Source organism: Lepidothrix coronata, unplaced genomic scaffold (assembly GCF_001604755.1).
Source record: "Lepidothrix coronata isolate B3197 unplaced genomic scaffold, Lepidothrix_coronata-1.0 Scaffold182, whole genome shotgun sequence".
NCBI lineage: Eukaryota > Metazoa > Chordata > Aves > Passeriformes > Pipridae > Lepidothrix > Lepidothrix coronata.
The window spans coordinates 608,414-628,948 of NW_016690362.1; the positions used below are offsets into that span (position 1 = coordinate 608,414).

Here is a 20,535-nt window from a genome sequence, read left to right on the forward strand (position 1 = left end):
TTTGGTTGTGGGTTGTTGCAAGGTTTCTTTTGTTTATTTTTTTGGGGTTGTTTTTTAATTCATGCATACATAGAAAAGGAAAAAAACACCCTCATGTTTTTGAAGAACCTGAGTGTGTAATGACATTAAAAAAGAGTAGCAGCATGATGACGGTATATTAATGGCTTGATGATCTTTGCTGTGAGGTCTTTGGACTAATAGTAATACAAATATTTTTACTTTGTGGTCTTCGACAAAGTAGCTGAAAATTCTTTCACAGGCTTATGGTTGCATTAGTTATGGAAGTTTAGTGCCCTCTTATAATCTGTTGCTTGACGTTACATTGCTGGCACAACCCGTGTGGTCACTTTACACTAAGATAAATAGGATAATGAGATGCTGCTAAAGCAGAGTGGATACTTCTGGCCTTTAGTTTACATTCATTTCCCAGTGGTGGGACAGTACAACTTGCTGGCTAAAAAACATTCGGGAGTTCTGCCTCAAGGTGTTTTTGAAGTTATTGGGTTTAGACTCCTTTGCCACTGAAACTAGATAGAAACTTTGGCAGCTTAACCAAAAAGTAGCTTAATAATGATGGGAGAGGGAATCTGTGGTGGTGTATATGAAATCTGGAATTGGCCGTGTTATTATCAGTCATAAATACATTTTTTCAATTGTGACTTTAAAAAAAATTATGCATAGAGCTTCCATTCCTAATACATTTAAATGAAGGGCATATCCAGCCTGTGTGTGTATCTGGATTTAAAAAAAAAAAGTCCTCTAAGCAGTTCAAGAAAAAGATGCTATTACTGGCTTACTGAGAGAGGATTAATTAGGAAATGTCTTCCCTTATCTGGATTTCTAGAAGTTACAGTGGTTCACTTCCTCTTAGCAGAGAATTATTATACAGAACACTAGGCACTTTATTAAATAATTATTTTATTATGTATTTGTTCTCTGGGTCTTGGTACTTTTGTTAAATTTGAAGTTATTTGCTAGACGGCTATTCAGTTGTCAGATGAAGGGATCAGCTTGAAATAACTTGTAATGGAGTATGATATGTTTGAATAACTAAAAGCTAGGGAAAATCTTGAAATTTGGGAGATCTCCAGGAGAATCTTTTTTGCATAAATACTAGCTTTACTCTGCATACCTTTTATTCCCCCCCTTCCCTTTTCTCTAGTACTGATACTCGAAAAGGTGGAAAATGGAGATCTGAGCAACAAGATGTTGAAGATCACGGATTTCGGCTTGGCCAGGGAATGGCATAAAACTACCAAAATGAGCGCAGCTGGAACATATGCCTGGATGGCTCCTGAGGTCATCCGCTCCTCCATGTTCTCCAAAGGCAGCGATGTTTGGAGGTATTGATTTGGCGTTAAGTGATTGGATACTAAAGAGTAACTAGACCTGCCAGGAAACCTCTTTTATGTTTAAGAATGAGTAATGGTGAACCAAATATTAAAATTCAGGTCTTAAGAAAACTTTATCCATCAGCTTTCCATCTGTTAGACTTATCTCAGACTTACTGTTACTATAGAAAGTGGTGGATCAGCTACTGCATGCCTCTAAATTTTTGTTGTTCTATAAATTTGCATTCAGATAATTTTGTGACTCATAATCAAATCCCTTCTGCTTTATCTAAACTAAACTTTTTGTGCTTATTTGGCTGTTGGCTGACATAATCAAAGGCCATAATACCATTTGAGAAGTACTTTACTCTTTTACCAATAGTAAGATAATTTTATGTTTTGGTAGTAATCTGTCACTGATGTACTGTACTTAATTGAATTCTCCATGCAGTTTCAATCCAAATGTGATGGTTTTCGCTTTCATTATTCTTATTAATGATTTCCACCCTTCTAGTCTTTCATAGGGTAATAAATGTCTTCTCTAGGTCTGCCTGAGTACATAATCCATAAGTAGTAACTTACATGTATATATTGTCTTTTCCATTCATGCACTGGGATTTTTGTGAATGAATTAATTTAGTGGGAAGGAGTGTAACAGTCAACCCATAGACTTCCAGAAGCTGAGTTTGAATACCGCCATTAAGTGAATTAGTAAATAAAGAATTCAGTAAATAGCTCTAGGACAGTGACTTTTCTGGGTGCTGGCTGATTTAGAATTAGTACTGAACATCTGAAACAGATGAATTAGCAAGAATTTTGTTTTTCTTGTGGAGAAAGACGTGTTGAAATGTCAGGGTGACTTCATCTTCAGAGCAGTACGGTTCTGTTGCTGGCCAGTAATGCTCTCGCACAACTGAGTGCATACTGTGAAATCAGTCAGGATAAAGAATATCCCAGCTGGCAGAATTGCCTGGCTGTTATGGCAGAGATTTGGTGTGGGGATTTTCATTTTCCTTATCCAGATTTGCTGAATAGATATTGCTTTGTGATAAGTCTGTGAACTTATATTTTGCACGCTAATAGTGTGGGTAAAATTCTGACTCTGTAATGAAATGTGGTAGCCTCTGTAGTTAATCTAAGACAAATTGAGCAAGAACCAGGCTTTTATTCTGAGTGAGGTCTGAGAGAAGTGAAAATCTCAGGGCTGTGCACCTTTCTGTGTGCATGATGACAGTTCTGGTTTGCACACAGCTTGTCAAGCTCCAACCTCAACTTGCTCTTCCCTGAAACTGTGCCAGGAATGGCCTTTAAGGGTAACCTGAGGGAAAGGGAGAAGGCAAAGGGGAAACTGTTTTGCTGTAATTGTAATCCAGGCATGCTGTGAACAGATCAGTAGATGTTCTGTACCAGTATGAGTTCATTTTTAAAAAAGGTAAGACTTAATTGGTTGGTTGATGATTTTTGTGAAGGTAGCACAAGTGCCTCTTTATCTGTGCAAAAGTACCAGTTTGGTCATTGACTTACGAACTGTGAATCACCTCAGGACTTAAGGATTGTACATAACTTAAATGATTTGGTCATTTTTAAGAATACTTTATTTCTACTTTTAAGATTCCTTCATTGCTTTCTCTTGTTATAGTTACCAGTCTTGCCTTGAAAACAGGTTGAGTTCCTCACAGTATTCTCCCCTAAACAGAGTGTCATCACCATTAAGAGAACTTATATACTATCTCTGAGGAAGCCTTTTCTCCTGGGTGGCTAAAACCTCTATTCGTAGTTAAATAAACTGAAAAGAACATGATGTTTGAGGTGTGTATGCAGAGGACAAATACTTTCCAGTGCAGTCACTACTAGTGTGTCAATGATGATAAGCACTAGATTTTATAAAAGCAGTCATGGACTTGTATAATAAATTCTGTCCCCACCCAAGGATGGAACCAGAAATTCTTAACAGGATGAACTCTCTTATCCTATTAGACTTGCCCTTCCTCTTGTCCAGTTCAACCTCTTGGTTAATCATTGGAGTCATTGGGAGTTTTTTTACCTGGCAACCTTACTGTTGATCTGTACAGCATCAACAGAATTGGCTGTCTCTGTCTCTCTAACATTCACAAACCCTTTTATTTCAACACCTTTTCTTTAAAGCTTGTTAGAATAATACTGCTGGCTGAATTGTTGCCCAGCCATTGAAAAAGGATCTTGTTCTGCTTGGGTTGTCACTGTAAAAGCAGGTGAAGAAGATGCTGAAGAAGATGCTTGCTAGGACTGCAATTTCCTGAGTCAGTCTTATCATAACTAACTGCTTCATCCTTTCAAAACATGTATCGAGCTCCATTTAAAAAATCCAAACTGTTTTTTATGTCCCACTGTAAAGTAGGATTGGCAAAAAACTTCAAAGAGTGAGGAATGGCCCCACACACTGGTATCTGTCACCAGGGTCTGGGCCACTGTAAAGCCTGTTAATATTACCAGTACCTAGTAAAACTTGCTAGTGAAAACTTGTTACTGTGAATTTTGCTCTTCTGTACCTGCAAGCTTTAGATATATAGTAGAAACCTTGTGCTTATATTGCACAGAGGACAAAGAAACCACAGTTTTATTTAAATAAGTCAGTTCTGTAAATCTATTTATGTGTTTAGATTTGCTTTGGATTTGCAGGGGTGAAGTTGAAGCCTGGATATTGCATCTTATCCAGTACTATACAGCAAGCTAATTTTAGTAGGCATTTAAATCAAATTTCCCTGTAATTTGACTGCTTAAATGTGCAGCAAACAAGAAATACACTTAATTTTTTACTTGTGCTGCTTAAAAGACAGTCATTGTCAGTATGATTGGTATGTGGAATAAAAAGGCACCATACAACCTTCATCTGAGTTCCCTGTGTTCCTCAAGTTAGATGCTTTTAAGATGTATCTACTCTGACACCAGTGAAATAATTGGGAATTTAATTGTCATTTGGAAATGGAATACCAGCACTAGCTAAAACCATCAGATTAGCAGATCAGGAAGTTTGAGGTATTTAGTGCTGCTGTGTAGAAACTTCAGTCATTAGAATGTTTTGTTTTAATCAAGTGTTGGTCAAGTACTTCCATCTACAACTGACTGATGGTAGGCTTTTGTAATTCCCTGTGTGTAATGAAGCACTGGCAAGACTTCAGTACCTGGCAAGTAAGTGCTGACTAGCAGTGTTAGTAGAAGCTCACCCAGGAGAAGCATAATGACTGATGTGAAATGGGTAGAAAATGTCAGCTCTGGAACTGCAAGTTCAATAACATGCAAAATGCTAACTGCTAATAGCCATTAAAATGTAATGAGGTTTGTGGAGTTGTCTCTTAACAAAAGTAATGTTCTAGTTTCTGTTGGAACTGGGGTCTCCTTGTTGGGCTGATAATTCCTTGTGTTGAAACCTAGGGAAAGTATTGAATCTAGGGATATGGAGAAGAGAAATCGATGGTACAAATGCCATGGAACAATATCAGTGGGAAGAAATTACTGATTTTTTTATAAGTTCACAGACTAACAAGGGAGGTGGCAAAATCACATGTGAAATCCTGCAGACCTCCAGCCTCCCTCACCCTGAAAATCCAGTGTGTAGGATTGAACCTGATGTTAAATGGCTTAAGGGATTACTGGATCACTGAAAGATGGTTAATTATTCACACAAGTGTCAGTTGACTTGGGTGCATGGTCTGTATCACATGGTTCATTTTGTAATTAAAGTCCAAAAATTACTACTGGGTGCTGGAAAAATAAATGAGCTTGATCAGTTTTTCGTTCTCGCTGCTGAGAATGATTAGATGCCCTTGTTTCTTTCTTCCTATGCCTTTTTTTTTTGCGTAAGTTTTCTGACTCTGGCTTTTTCCTTTGTACTTCCCAATTTTCTGCTTGAGAGTTAATGGAAAACACTCTGTTCAGCACCTCTCTTGCTGTTTAATCAGTTGGGATTACTGTTGTTCAAATGCCACAAAGCAGTATTCCTCTAGTTCTGTGGAAGCAGTATTCTCAGCAATGTGCTTGTAAGTGTGTGAGGAAGAGGTGGCATCCAGTTTTATCAGAAGCAAAGTGACCTTTCCTGCAATATGCACATACAGTGTCACATTAGAAGAAACATCAGTCTGTCTATTCCTTTGTCCTTTAAAATTGACTCTGTGGAAGAAGTGCTTTGAGCACATCAGTAGTGCTTTATCCAATACTAGTGGTAAAGTAATAATACAGCTGTTTGTTAGTTTTTACTACCTTTTGCTACCAAGAGTCGTATCCAAACTGAAGAGTAACATGAATGATCAATTAGATTTAGACAGTCCAAATATGCATTCAGTCCAGTATTCATTTTCTTGGAGTGTTTATTAATCCTAGAAGGACAAAAAAGAAAATGGGAACTCCTTAACTCTAGTTAGATTTTTATAAATAAGGCTCTTGAGGCAGTAAGAAGTAATAAATTACAATATCAAGAATATGAATTACATAGAAAAAATGCAAAATATTTTATAGGTGAAAAAATATACTTTGCTGAATAAAGGGAACTTGCTGTGTTAGCAACAAAGGTGGAATCATTAGTGACTAAAGTCCTATATCTAAATAGGAAGAGTACTGTTAAGGATGTTCAACTGAAGTGGCAGCAGTCACAGTGAATTGTAAGGACTTGGTAACATGGGGGGGGTTAGATTACAAAAATACAGGTTGTGATAATGTACTCTCAAGTGGATAGGGCAACTGTTGCTTTGAAACAAGAAAAGCTTAATCTTTTAGCTTCAGAAATGACTGTTTCATGGAGCAGCTATTTAAGGAGCTTGTAGGAGGAACAGCAGTTTTTCATTTGGTCTTCAAGTGTGCTTATGAAGCCTTCAAGATTGTACAGTATGACATGGTCCAAATTATGTATACTTAGATTAGATATCTTTCCAAGAGCAATGAGGTAAAATTAGTCCATTAAAGCAGTGTTTAATCTCAAGGAGATTAGTGACAACATTGGGAATTTTTTGTAAAAACAATGAAAGGAGAACACAGAACATGGATACCTTTTAAGGACGCTTGTTAAATCTCTGAGTGAATGTCTAGGAAAGGCGTTAAAAAAATGAAGAAGACAGTGTAGAAGAGACTTCTGAAAGACATCCTTCTAAAAGTTGAATCTGTATCCGGTGAGGAAAATTAGGCATGGGCTTAAACTCTGACAAGTTGAACATAAAACACTTAAGAAGATAAAAGGGTTTTGGGGAGAGTCTTAAAGCATAGAACCAAATCAGTTGCTTTCAAATGCAGTACAAGTGAGAACCCTGCAGGAGAGCATACAGCCCAGAGGTGACCAAGATCTAAGAAAGCAAAGAAGATGGGGCTGTAACAGAAAAAAACCTTAGTGACTTGTGTCTGCCAGAATGGAACAAAGAGAGACTTTTTAAGATGAAAATTTCTCTATTAGGGAGCCAAGCTAGAGGACATATCTTACTGAAGTACAGTCCACAGAGGTGTTAAAACTGACTGATAAAATGAGCAGTAACAAATTGCTGAGATGTACAGTAACACCAAAGATTTCTACCAGAACATGAGAGTCAGCTGAGTTAACAGCTGTCCTGTGTAGTCCGTTGCTTAAAGCTGCTATAGTACCAGAAAAATGGAAGGCAGCAAACATGGTGACAAGTCTTAAAAGAGCTTCCTGAGGATTAGCAAGTATGATTTTCAGTTCTTCTAAATGGTAGAAACAGCACTAAAGAGCAGGGAGCTAGTGGACATATGAGCATATCTGGGGGAGAGTAGCTTTTATAGAAGAAAATATAATACCTTGTGAAAATGCTTGAAGGAGTTACTGAGTGTGTGGTAAGTGGTAAGATTGCTTATATTATTTTTGGATTTACAAAGACTTTAAACAAAATCTTTCATCAAAAGCTTTTAAAGAAAGTAAATTAATGTGGGAAAAGAGGGCAAGTCTGTTTCCCATCACTAGTCAATTCTTAATTACTAACGGAATAAATCAGTTATGTTGGTGGAGAATTCTGTGTTCAACACAGTCATAAGTGATTTGAAAAAAAAAAAACGATAAATGGTTAGGCAACATGGATGATGATACTGAGTTTTTCAGGATTAAGAAAAACTAATCTACCGCAGAGAGCTGAGGAAAAGTTTTACTATAATGAATGATAAAATAGATGGTAATATATACAAAGTAGTACCCATGGGAGAATTTCACATGTACAATGACGGGCTCTAAATTTTACTATGATGAGTCAGTAAAAAGATATTGGAGCTACTGTGGGTAATCTAGCTCATTTTGTAAAGAGTCAGAAAGGCAAGTAGCAAATTGAAATTTAATAGGAAATTAAAGCAGTACCATTTGTGCCTCTCCCTGTATCTTTTTAAAACTTTGTGATGTTGCTCATTTCAACAGAAGACATCAAGGTCAATGAACGATATGAAATGGCTTCTGTTTGGGATAGTAACTAGATTAGGATTTAGCTAGATTAGGATTTGGGAGTCTGGAAAGAAGGTGATTTAGGCAGGATGCATGGGAGCCTGTGAAATCATGGATGGCATGGAAGGAGCTAATAGGGGAACATATGTTCACTCTTTCTTGTTTTGAAAGAACTACAGTGAAGCAAATGAAATTACCAAGTGACAAGCTCAAAACAAATACACAGAAGTATTTTTTGGCAATGCATCATTAAATTTGTGGAATTCACTACCACAGAACATAGTGGATGGTAAATGGGTTCAGAAGAGAGTAGGACAGATAGACCAATGAAAGAAAAACCTGTGAGGTCACCAAGTATGAAGAAGCAGTTTCTGGTTCGGGTTTCCTAGAAGTAGAGAAAATATTCTGAGGATGTGTCATTCATTGTATACTTGGGGGGAGAACAGTCTTGAAACTATTTCCATAACTTCATAGTTAATATTTCATGGAACATCTTCAGAGCAACTTAATTCTGAAGAAGTATTTTTGACTTATTTTTAAAAATAACATCCCGCCAAACAACCCTCCTTCACATTTTTAAGTGTTTTGAGAGGTGCTGCTTTGAAACTTGCTAAATTAGTTAGAAGATTTATGGTTTTCAATTGTTCCAAATTTCCAGAGAGAAAATTATTTTTGTCTAAAAGGTGAAAATGGCATCTTATTTCAGACTTATTAAAAAAAGGCAGTTCAAATAAGGCACATCACCGGATTGGCAATCGTGATAAGCTTGTCCAGAAAACTGCAATTTCTTTAATATACCAGACTCACTCTTATAGGTTCAGGTACCTTCTTGTTGCTTAACAAAGAATGTGTGTAAGTCAAACACCTGCTCTCTTTTCTGTTTCTTCCTGGTAGTTACGGTGTGCTGCTTTGGGAACTGCTAACAGGAGAAGTTCCATTCCGAGGAATTGATGGTCTTGCGGTAGCATACGGTGTTGCCATGAATAAACTTGCCCTTCCAATCCCTTCCACATGTCCAGAGCCTTTTGCCAAACTCATGGAAGGTAAGCCAGGTGTGATGTGAGTGTGGTTTGTGCTGTTTCTAGAGTGCTGTTGAGCACTGCCTCTTTGTGTTGGTTTTGATACCCAAGAGCACAGATTTCTCAAATGGCTTTATTCAGTGGTGCAGGTTATTACAGGAGCCAGGCTTGGCTGTTAATGTGCTGTGACAGTTCCTCTATTACCAGAGTAGTGAAAGAAATTTCTGCACCTTTTTTTATCAACTGACTTTATAGGAAAATGGGGACTATTGCTGTCATCATCTAGTTTGTTTTCTAGTAATGAAGGCTCACCAACACCAAAACTTCACATGTTTTAGTCTAGTTTGAAGTCTTAAACTTGTTTTAAAATTCATAGCTTGAACATCGTGCTAGGCAGTGATTTGAAATTAAACTTTATCCTACTGACATTTCAGGTAGAGGGTTTAAATGTGGCTTTGACATTTCAAAACAACCAATATTTTCAGTCAGAAAGATGTTATTTTCTGCTTTGTAGGCAGCTGTCTCCTTTGAGAACACATGCAGGATCACTCTCAAGGAGAAAAGGCAGCGCAGAAAGAACCGTGTCTTGCAGAATACACCATCTAAGGAGTCTTTCTGCTGTGCCTTTTGCAATCGGATATGTCTGTCACGTATTGGCCTCATAAGCCACCAGCGTGCCTGTAGCAAATGTGGATAGAGCCTTCCTAAATCTTCGTTTTCGAAGCCCAGCCATGATGATTAGGTGGCGATAGTTCATGCCCACAGTGAGCTACATAGAGATGAAAGAAATGTAGGACTACTTCATCAGAGCTGCTGTAGTTATTAAAAAGGATTGTGTGAGCTAGCTTTCGGGGTGTACTTATGTGTCCTTCCCTGCTGGCCCTTGCAGCTACTTGCTTGTTTCCTTAGCTGCAGTCGTCCCTCTCTCCTTCCCTCTCTCTCTTCCAGTATTACCCTTAGTAATTTTGTCAGTGCCCCTATTCCCAAGGATTTCCAGGTGTTTATATGTAATAAACATTTTTATACCTATCTGGCAGAACGAAATCTGAGATAAAGAGAAATCAAACTTGGTTTATAGTCTTGGTGAGCAAAGAGTTAATCTCATCATAGAACTGATACTCTGTGGCCTCTGGTGGTGTTTTAACCCAAGAAACGAATATAAGCCCTGTAGGAAAATGTTTCTGATGGATTTCTCTGCTTTTAGAATACTTCAGCCTTTCTCTGGTCTTTTCTTTAGGTTACAGGCTTCAGTTAATTTAAAGTAGAAAATTTCATGTACTGTTCTGCTAAAAAGAAATGTCCTACTGGATAGTAAACAGCAACAGAGTTGCAGGTAGAGTAACTTGGAAGCAACATAAAGCAAGAAACGGCATCTGAAAGAGTTAATGGAACTACCAGCTCAGTGTTGTGCCAGAGCTGTTTGTTTTGACGTGGTTCTGCAGCTGGGTTTAAAAATAATGCCCTCTGTTGGGAAAGTCAGGTAGAGGCATATGGTCAGTGCTTGAACCCAGCAGTGCAGGGGTGAGCACCCACTCAGCTTTGGAAAGCTTGGCTTCTCCGTGTGCAGGGGGAAGGCGAGAACAAAAAAAAAAAAAAACAATTACCTTCTGCCACTTCACCAAAACTGTTTTTCAAACAGGCTGTTTCCCATCTCGAGTGAACTCTTGTTCCCCTAATGCTGCTTTTACTTTTGAATTACTGCCCTGGTGGTCTACACTGAGACAACAAAGCTGAACTTTAGGTCTTCACAGAAAAGATTTGTATGTTACAACTGTCCTCATTAGTGCAAATAATGGCAGATCTAGGCCTGGGAAAATAAAAGCCACGGGCCACCTGCTAGTTATCCTGTTCACTCATTCATGCATTTGGCTGGCTGCAGCATTTTATTTTACTTTGGGTCATGTTTCCTTTGCCATGTTTAAAACCTGGGGTAAAGAGACAGGGATTATGGCACTGACAGTCCAGCTGTAACACCCATTGCTACTAATTGGCCAGCAGCAGGGGACCTTCAGAGCACTCTCTAACATCCTCGGTTCTCTATTTTGGTAAGAGAAGCAATTTGAAAGCCATAAACACAAACACATTCCAGCTTATGTCTCACTGAACCTGTTGATACCCGCAGTTTTGAAACCAAAGTTCCCAAATGCAAAATCTCAGTAACGCTAAAATCAAAGACCTGCAAGACCAAGCCTCAGCAGTTGCACAGATTTTGTGAAGTGATATTTATTTTTAATTACAGCTGCTCCTTGGTGTATTTCAGTTCGCAAATCTGATGAATGAATGTCTTTTAGGACATCACCAAATATTTTTAAGAATGTTTCCTTTTTTCTCCAACTTCAAGGTCTAAAAAACTTTTAGAACATTTTTATAATGCTTGCTTCATGCTGCAGTAATGTGTGTCTTAAATCCAGTGACCATGTACAGCAATGACAGTATGAACATACTGAGAGCTTTTCATGCAGAAAAGCTGTGTTCCCGAGAAATGCACTTGAATGTTAAGTTTTTCTCTGTGGTTGCTCTGAAATTTTGGCATGCAGGAGTCCAGCAGTAGTAAAGAGAATAAGGGTATTTGTTGAACAAAAACCTGTGTTAGTGCCAGTACAGGGCAAAATAGAATGAAAAAGGGATGTTTTCTGCAGGAGTAGAAGTGAGGGTGCAGTAAGAGGGAAGACTGAAAGAGTACAAATTTCCTATTCAAAAGTGTTGTTAAATCAAATGTTTTGACGTAAAGGCTTTTTAAAAATATATTCTTAGTGATTTTGTAGCTTGAGCAGTTACTTCGTACTATTTTCTGTTTCTGTTTTCAATGTTCGGTTCCCATCACTGTAAAAACGTTACTTTTTGTATTGTTGCTCGTTGAGTTGCCTTATGTGGAAAGATGGCTACCTTAAAGTCTGCATTTTTAGAGCTCTGTAACTGGCTAAGTAATCGCTTTAGATTGCAAATGAAAAACCTTGTTTATCTGTTGTTTCTCTTAAAAGCAAAAGAAAAACGTCTGATCAAACAATTTTCTCTCAAATGATAAAGAAGAAGCCTTACAAATAAGAAAACTCCAAATGCACTATTTGATGTCGTTATTTTACTCAAGTTATGTCCAGTTTGCTTTGTAGGAGAGGTTTTCAGTTTTGAGAAGAGATCCGTAATGACTCAGCTTGATATTAGAGTTTGGCATTAGAAAAAACCCTGATAGATACCCTTCTGCACTATGGCTGTTAACTCTGCAGTGTAGCTATTATAAAAGAACTGTTTACAAGAGCCTTGCATAAATTTCCACTCTGTGAACATATACATACATTTTAAAGCAAAATATTTAAGGCAATTATTTTTTTATTTCTTAAAAATGCTTGAAAATATAACTTTCTGTACAATTAATAAACCTCTATTTTATTTGACATATTATTGCAAGAGAATCTAGAGACCAGGTAGTTAGGTAGTTAAAGATTTTTAAGTGATGTTGGATATTGTATAATCATGAAAGCATGAATTGCATACTTGACAATGGGCAGTGCAAGTGGGAAATGGGAAAGGTGGGGTAACACAGTGTGCATGCCACTCTTAGCCACTGGGGATCAGTAAAGTACTACTCATCCTCTCAGACCTCCATACTTAGAAATGCTTGACAATTGCTTGTCTTTGTCCTGTTCTAGATTGTTGGAACCCTGACCCACACTCACGACCTTCCTTTGCCAGTATCCTAGACCATCTTACTGCCATAGAAGAGTCTGGTTTCTTTGAAATGCCCAAAGATTCCTTCCACTCCCTGCAGGAAGACTGGAAACAAGAGATCCAAGAGATGTTTGATCAGCTCAGAGCCAAAGAAAAGGTAAGGAGAGAACAGTGCTCCCTGTTTGTGCTCTCTGGATTATAATTTCCCCATATTATAATTCAAACAGGGATCATTTTTTAGTGCATCCCAGATATAATTTTGACTATGCTTTACTGGAGCTTGTATTAAGTCCCTGAATCAATGGCAGGTTATGATACATGGAGGGGTAGAATCATGAGAGAAATAAATATCCTCATCCTGAGCTGCTACTCATTCTAATACTGTAGTAAGCTTCCATTATACACTGTGCAATTGCTATGATGAGTTGTTTTTAAATTGTTTAATCATCTGATAACTGTTTCACTTAATCAAGAAACCCAGGAGATGTTGGAGGGGTAGTTTCAGCATATATACTCAAGTACACGTTGCAGCTTTGATTCTGCCAAATTTGTGTTTTCCAGGGTTTGAGGACAATCAAAGTGCATAGACTATGATAAACATGAGTGCTACCAAGGGAATGGTGTAGTAACTGTTCTAATTGAAGTCCATCTGCACAAAAAGCAGGAAACAAAAATGCTGTCAGGAATAAAAGGAGTGATGACCATCAGCCTCAAAGAAAAGTGAAAAAGCTGAAGTTATCTTTAAGCATGCTTTCAGAAAGCACAGCTTGCTGCATCTAAGTTAAGGTTCTTACAGAGACTGTCTTTCCGGTCAATGGTAAAAACTGCAGCAAAATTGCTGAAGTAATATTTTTTTAAGTTCACGATCTCTTGCCTAAAAATAAATTCATAATGAGCCTTCAACTTGATCAGGGCTCTGAGATTGGATTTAGGAGGCAGAGAGAAGAAAAAGATGACTTTGGGTCAGAGGAGAGAAGTCCTACAACAATACTTTAAACATTTCTATTCACCTGTTATGGTAGCTTTTGGGGAAAATAGAATAGCTAATAGACATTTCTCTGCTACTGTTGTCCCATGTTGTAACTGTGTTGGAACAGCTTTTGAAAACCAGAAACTTCAACAGACAAGCAGAAAGCCAAACAGTAGTTACTAGACTGCCCTCAGGTGAGTCCTCATCACGCCTCTTTAGTGGTGGGGAAATAATTTTATGTGCTGTTCACTTAATGAGTAAATGGTACCAAATCTCCCTGGTGGTGAGACAGGTAGCAATGCTGTTCTTAAAAAAAATCTGAACTAAAATCCATCTGATTGTCTTTTTGAAGTTTAATTTAAATTCTTCAGTTTTTACCTTCTGCACTGGAATTAGCTAGCTGGAGAGAATTATTCTGAGTGCTGAATTCTTTTGTACTTATAGGGAGAGGAGAGGAGTGCAGGGAAATGTTTTTTGAGATTTCAAGGACAGTTTCAGTTGATTCATTTTGTCAGCAAGAGATAGACTGAAAAGTTTGCCTTATGCATCTTCGCCAGGACCATGTCCAGATTGCTTTTGAATATTCCTAGGTAGGGAGACTCTATAACCTCCTTGGGCAACCTATGCCCAGTGTTCAGTAACAGTCTCAGTAAAAAAGCATTCAGAGGCAGTCTGCTGTGTTTTGGTGTATGCCTGTTGCCTCTTGTCCTGTCACTGGGCACTGCTGAAGAGAGCGTGGCTTTATCTTTTTTCCGCCCTTTCCTCAGGTTTTTACATACACTGAAAAGATCCCCTTTGCCCCACCCAAACCTTCTTTGTGCTAGGATGAATAGTCCCATCTCTTTCAGCCCTTTCTCATAGGAGAGGTGCTCCAGTCTCTTGATCGCCTTCATGGCCATTTGCTGGACTCTGTCTCCAGTACGTCCATGTCTGTCTTGTACTGGAGAGCCTAGAACTTGACACAGGATTTCAGGTGTGGCCTCACAAGTGCTGATGTCCAAATTTTAATACTGGTATGAAGGTCCTAGAATGGCAAGCATAGAAGTCCTTGAGGATTGTTTTTGGCTTTCAGCTAAGCCTTTAAACAGTGGTGCTAGCAGTGCTGTGAGCACAAGTCATTGCTGCCGTACCTTTAGAACAGGCAATGTTAGTCTTAACGCACAGGTCACAAGGTAGCTTTTTATTTCTGCTCTCTTATCTCCTTACAGGAGCTGCGCACATGGGAAGAAGAGCTGACTCGTGCTGCTGTTGAACAGAAGAATCATGAAGAGCTGCTGCGAAGGCGGGAGCAGGAGCTGGCAGAACGCGAGATTGACATCCTGGAAAGGGAGCTCAACATCATCATCCACCAGCTGTGTCAGGAGAAGCCTCGGGTGAAGAAACGCATGGGAAAGTTCAAGAGGAACCGGCTCAAGTTAAAAGATGGCAATCATATCAGCCTACCTTCAGGTTGGTGACGTGTTGTTCTGTACCAGGTGAAATGGGAGCAACCCGTAGGTTTGGTAGCTCCTTACTACTGATACTCGAACATTAAAAAATATTGGATGTACTTAGGGAAAAAAATATGCCTCATGGGTTCAGTAAAATAAATTTGATGCTTTTGTGGCTAGCACTGCTCAAAGATCCAAGATGAAGGCTAGAAGTAGATTTGAGATGTTACATCATGTTTGTTAATCAGTGGCTGTATATGGTCAGTGGTTAAAATGCTGGTGTTGCTGTTTAGCATGTTAATATTCAAAATACCAGTTTAATAAAGGACATGCATAAAGAAATGATGGAGGTTCTTGTTCTGGCAATACTTTACATAATGCTGCAGCAGAAACTGTAATGTACTGGATTTTTTGGTGTAAGATCCTAAAAATTACCAAAATACATTCATAGCTATGAGACTATAGCTCTGGATTGCTAGTTCATATATAAACTTGTATTAACACACAAGTGACCTCTAATACCACCCTTCTGGAAGAAATGCTAAATATTAGTGAAGTGTTAGGGAAGTCACTCTTAAGAGCGAACATGGTGATTTTCAGAAATACTGAATCCGTAGCATTTCTACTGCAGATTCTGTATGGAGATTCAAATTTGTAAAAGAACAAAAGTGTGGGTTTTGTAAATCACCTAAGACTCATCATTACGTCAAGGATGATGGCTTGCACTATATTATTTGTTTTCTAGGAGATATTGGCTGTTCAGAAGAGCAATTATGCTAAAATGTGTATGTTAACTATGCCTTTCTTTAGGTCTGTAAATGCCTATTTTTGGTGGTGCTTAAGAAACTGAGAGATAAGGTGAAAGGAATTATACAGGAATATACTTCGGCGTAAATGTCAGTCAGCACATGGGGTTTGTGTGTGTATGTGTCTTACACATACACTAAGAGGATATATCTCTTAGTGTGAACACACATTTTTGTTATGAAGTAACAGTGTGTACAAAAGGCAAATAGCAATTAGCTGTAAAACTTCATTTCTACCTTGATCCTACAAGTTGTGCTCTTTGAAAGTTATCATAAAGTATTTCTTTTTCCATATGTTAAAAAAAACTTCAACTGTTTTTCTGCTTTTCTTTTGATTTTTTTTTCTTTTGCTGAACAGATTTTCAGCATAAATTCACTGTGCAGGCTTCTCCAACGATGGATAAAAGGAAAAGCTTGATCAGTAGCTGCTCCAGCCCTCCTGCAAGTCCTACCATTATTCCCAGACTCAGGGCCATACAGTGTAAGGAGCTCAATGTAGTATTGAATTTGGGAAATGTGCAGTCTGTCAGCGTGGTAAGATGCCCAGATTCCATATCTAGGACAGGACTGTAAAAGAAAGTACTAAAATGTTTGCCTTGTGCCTTGTATGTATGCATTTAGAGAGCAAAATGAAGTGTGTTGGTGATGGGGGGGAGTATCACCTGCTTTGGAGTAGAAACCATACTTACCCAAGTCCTTGAAATACTGCTGTTTGTATAGAAAATACATTCCTGAGGTGAAGAGGTTAATTTTTAAAAATGCTAATTTGCAGAGTAGATCTGTGAAACATTATTGAAGTGGATTAAGTTACTGTTGTAAGGAAATAAAAACAAGGGTGCTTGTCATGCAAATAGTGTTCCCATAATAAAACAGAATTAGGCAGACATGCATGAATTATGGAAGTCATGTTAGCTAATGTATAGTGTTTGTTTTGGATATCATGACACTTGTGTGTCTGGTATCAAACTGGTGGTTCTAAAGAGAAACCAGTGATGGAATAAAGCTGTAAAGCCTACCTATACTTTGAGGGATTAGGGAATACCTAATTTTGAAGGGATTTGGTTGGTAGATCTGTGTTGATAAATGATCAGAAATACAGGAAAATAATTTTTGCTACTATTCCTGTTTTGGCCTATGTTTTATTCTTCATGTTGCCATGGAACCAATTCTTTAATTTGTCTATCTGTTTTTCTTTCCCATTTTCCACTGTTCTTCCCACTTCTGAAGTGACTCCTGCTGAAAGCAGTAAAACGTGGGGGCGAAGCTCAGTCCTTCCAAAGGAGGAAGGAGAGGAAGAAGAGAAGAGAGGCCAGAAGAAAAAGGGGCGCACCTGGGGACCAAGCTCACTTTGTCACAAGGAGCTAGGTGCAGGAGAAGATGGGTAAGAGAGGACCTGGAGGCAGGCTCATTTCTCATAAAACAGGTTATGAGATGGCTCTTGGGAGATTTGCCTATCCTCTTGCAAACACCTTCCTGCTCCCAAATTTATTTCCTGTACCAGAGATGTTAGATATTCAGATTACAGAACTGCATTCAATCTCTTGCTGGTGACTGATGCTTTCACTGTTTGCTATTATGTTGTTAGGTGTATTTCTAAGCAGTAGGACTTCCTAGCTGAGCAAAACTCATTCTCTAGTAGGTTTTCTCTATTTTTCAGGCTCAACTTTTTGTAGTTTTGTATCTTACCTGAAAATACTTCTCTCTTACAATTCTCAGATGTGCTTTTTCTTGTCTTAATTTTTAAATAATAGCATTTATCTGGTAGAGCCAGATAATTTGAAAAGGACATGTGCCTTGAGTGAATACATCCTGAAAGTGATCTTTGCAGAGATACAGATTGTACTTCTATTTCTATAGATTATTGTTCTGTGGCTGCTTCTTTTTTTTGTGTGTGTGTGTGAATTATTTATACCAGGACTCCAGTGGATCATTGCTGAAATGCTGCTTTAAACGTAGGAGTATTTTGGTCTTCTAAGAGGTTTGAATGTTTTGTGATTTTTTTCATGGAGTTTGAAGCTTTTTCCCTCTGCTAAATTGATAGTTTGACTCTTGCCATATTTTTTAGCAGGGAAAATAAAATAACTGGTTATAATCTTTAACTGTTGTGTGTTCAGGTGTGAAATGCCTGAAAACCACGTTTGCATAATGCATTGCTATTGCAATCCTCTGCAAGAGAGCCTGGATCTATTAGAATATGTTCTCTCTCAAATACACTTAGGACATGTTGACAGGAAGATTCTTTGACTGATGTCTGTGTTTTACCTGTTCTGTAGATGAAGTATAGCATTCTACAGAATTAAAACAAATGTCACACTTTACAATCATTAACTGTATAAAAGGGTAGGAGATCACTGAAGCTGGAAGAAAAATACTTCTATCTTGAAATCATGTTCTTAGAATTCTGGGAATAAAGCTCTTCAATTTTCTGTTCATTACTGCACAGTCTGAAGCACTGATGGCTTTTGGGCACAGACAACTGGAAGGGATTTGATTGCTAACTGTACTTGCTCATAAGACTATCCTGTTCTCTCTGCAACTGAGATGTTCTGTAGTATTCAGAATCTTTCCTAGGGAGACTCAATACAGCTATTGCATTTTGCAGACTGTTTGAAACAGGATAGTGTTGCTGAGAGTGCAGTATGGTTAACATACAGTGAACTACTCCTTCTTTCTGAGATCATGCTGGACTGCAAATTTTAATTTAAAGGGAACAAAATTGCAGTAAACATGGAAATGTTTTTGGAGTTGTTTTTCCTCTCCTTCTGCTGAGCACTTTATTTTTTACCTGCAAAATTGATTGCAAAAGAAATCAAGATGCCTTGATTTCAAGAGAAAATGTTTAATCTGATTTTTGTAGTGGTGCTTTTTATTATTCTGCATTCATAGCTGTTAGTTATCAGTGGAGGTCTTTTGACTTCTGTGGTGTAATAAACGATGGAGGGACCTTATGACATTTTTTTGTGTTTTAAGGTGCTGTAAAAATGTCACAATTTCTTGTTGTGGGAGGGCTTCAAATCTGTGTAGTTATGATGGATACATGCATACTATAATAGAATGACAGAGAATATAGAAGGGGAAAATGGAAACTGCTTGTGAGCATGGTACATTTTCTCACATCCTTTTGCTATTTCAGTCTGAAAGCTCTGGTAGAAGGATACAAACAGTGGTCATCCAGTGCACCGAACCTTGGAAAGATCCAGAGAACTGCACCAGCTTTTCCAGGATTCACCAGCTTAGCAGAGATGGGTAAAGGAATTCCTTGAACTTGATACTCTCATCCCCACTTCCATTCCCATTTGAATAAACATCTTCTTTTCTGACCTTCACCTGATACCTTGCAGCTATGTCTTCATTTTATTTGGTACCTATTTTTCTTTTATTCTCTGTGAAATGTCCACTTCCTCCTTCTAGATTTTCTTTTTATTCACCTCTCTGCTTGTTCTTATTATCTGTCAAGTTAATAAGCTTCTGTTAATTCTCCTCTACCTCCATGCTATCTCTCAGCTCCTTTCTTGTATATTGATATTTAGATGTGCAGCATGGTTACACCTTCACTTGCAAGGAACGATCCTTATAATTTTCCTACCTTTTGCTCCTCACTCACAAACATATAAATTTAGTCTAGAAGTAACTGAGGTGCAGGGTGCTCCTGAAATGCTGTTCTGCAATTAATCCCAAATAGATTAATGCGTCATTAATTTCTTCCACTTTGATAGTGCTTCCAGGTATTTGTCTCAACCTATTTGCTTTGGAGACAATAACCTGTGAGTATTTGGCAGTTGATGAATGATGCTTGTGATGAGAACAGTTGCATTTTTTGAGGAGAAGCTTGTTTTCATGAATATTTGTAAGACAGTGAAATTTGCTAGTGAAAATGTTACATCAACGCAAAGTCTATTTTCATTTGCTTTCCAGATGATGAAGACAGCGAATGTCTTAATGGAGAGGACAAAGTGCACCCTTCACCTGTGCACAATCAGTCATACCTCTGCATCCCATTTCAGAAGAATGAAGATTGGGATGGCCCTTCTAGTGATGCCAATGAGGAGTCCACCCCTGTAAACTCTGCTACTAGTACCCCACAGCTGACACCCACCAACAGCCTCAAACGTAGTGGCTCCCACCACAAGCGATGTGAGGTTGCACTGCTTGGCTGTGGAGCAGTGCTGGCTGCTGCTGGCCTGGGTTTTGATCTGTTAGAAGCAGGGAAGTGTCAGCTGCTGATTGAGGAGGAGCCGGAAGTGCCCAAGGAAGAGAAGAAGAAGCGTGACAGCATTTTTCAGCGAGCTGGACGCCCACGCAGGAGCACTAGTCCACCTTCCCGGAAGATCTTCAAGAAGGAGGATCCCATGTTGTTGCTAGGCGAGCCATCCACATCCCTTACCCTTCTTTCCCTGTCCTCCATTTCCGAATGTAATTCCACCCGGTCCCTGCTGCGCTCAGACAGTGATGAGATTGTGGTATATGAAATGCCTGTCAGCCCAGTGACAGTCAAGGCTCCTTTGCCAGCCATTACCAACCCACTAGTCAATGTCCAGATCGAGAGGTTCAAACAAGACCCCAACCAGTCCCTGACTCCCACACATGTGACGGTCTCTTCCCACACCCAGCAAAGCGGGCACAGGCGCACACCTTCTGATGGGGCCATCAAAGGGAGCGGACTAATTGTCAACGGGTGCCCAACCAGTGGATGCCCTTCCAGTAGCTGTTTAACTGGAGCACTGGGAGCAGGTAGGTTTTCAGCCATCTTCCTTTTCCTCTTTAGAATAAAGACACGAACAGTATAATTACTTGTTGCTTATACAGCATCATTGTGATGACCAGCCCACAAGAATTGCTTATGGATGCTATCTTTACACAAATAGTTAACAGAATAATGCAGTAATGGTTTCTGTTCCAGCATCTCTGAG

General features: G+C 38.7%; 1 protein-coding gene across 6 annotated transcripts in view; it reads left to right on the forward strand.

Moving 5' to 3' along the window:
• Positions 1-20,535, forward strand: part of MAP3K9 (mitogen-activated protein kinase kinase kinase 9) — a 130,239-nt gene that overhangs the window by 25,492 nt on the left and 84,212 nt on the right. For all 6 annotated transcript variants that reach the window (XM_017830623.1, XM_017830625.1, XM_017830622.1 and 3 more), the window contains 8 exons: positions 1,163-1,343; positions 8,629-8,777; positions 12,401-12,576; positions 14,598-14,838; positions 15,984-16,106; positions 16,853-17,006; positions 18,759-18,871; positions 19,541-20,356. In XM_017830623.1, the coding sequence (XP_017686112.1) occupies positions 1,163-1,343; positions 8,629-8,777; positions 12,401-12,576; positions 14,598-14,838; positions 15,984-16,106; positions 16,853-17,006; positions 18,759-18,871; positions 19,541-20,356 (1,953 nt within the window). The remainder of the gene's footprint in view (positions 1-1,162; positions 1,344-8,628; positions 8,778-12,400; positions 12,577-14,597; positions 14,839-15,983; positions 16,107-16,852; positions 17,007-18,758; positions 18,872-19,540; positions 20,357-20,535) is intronic.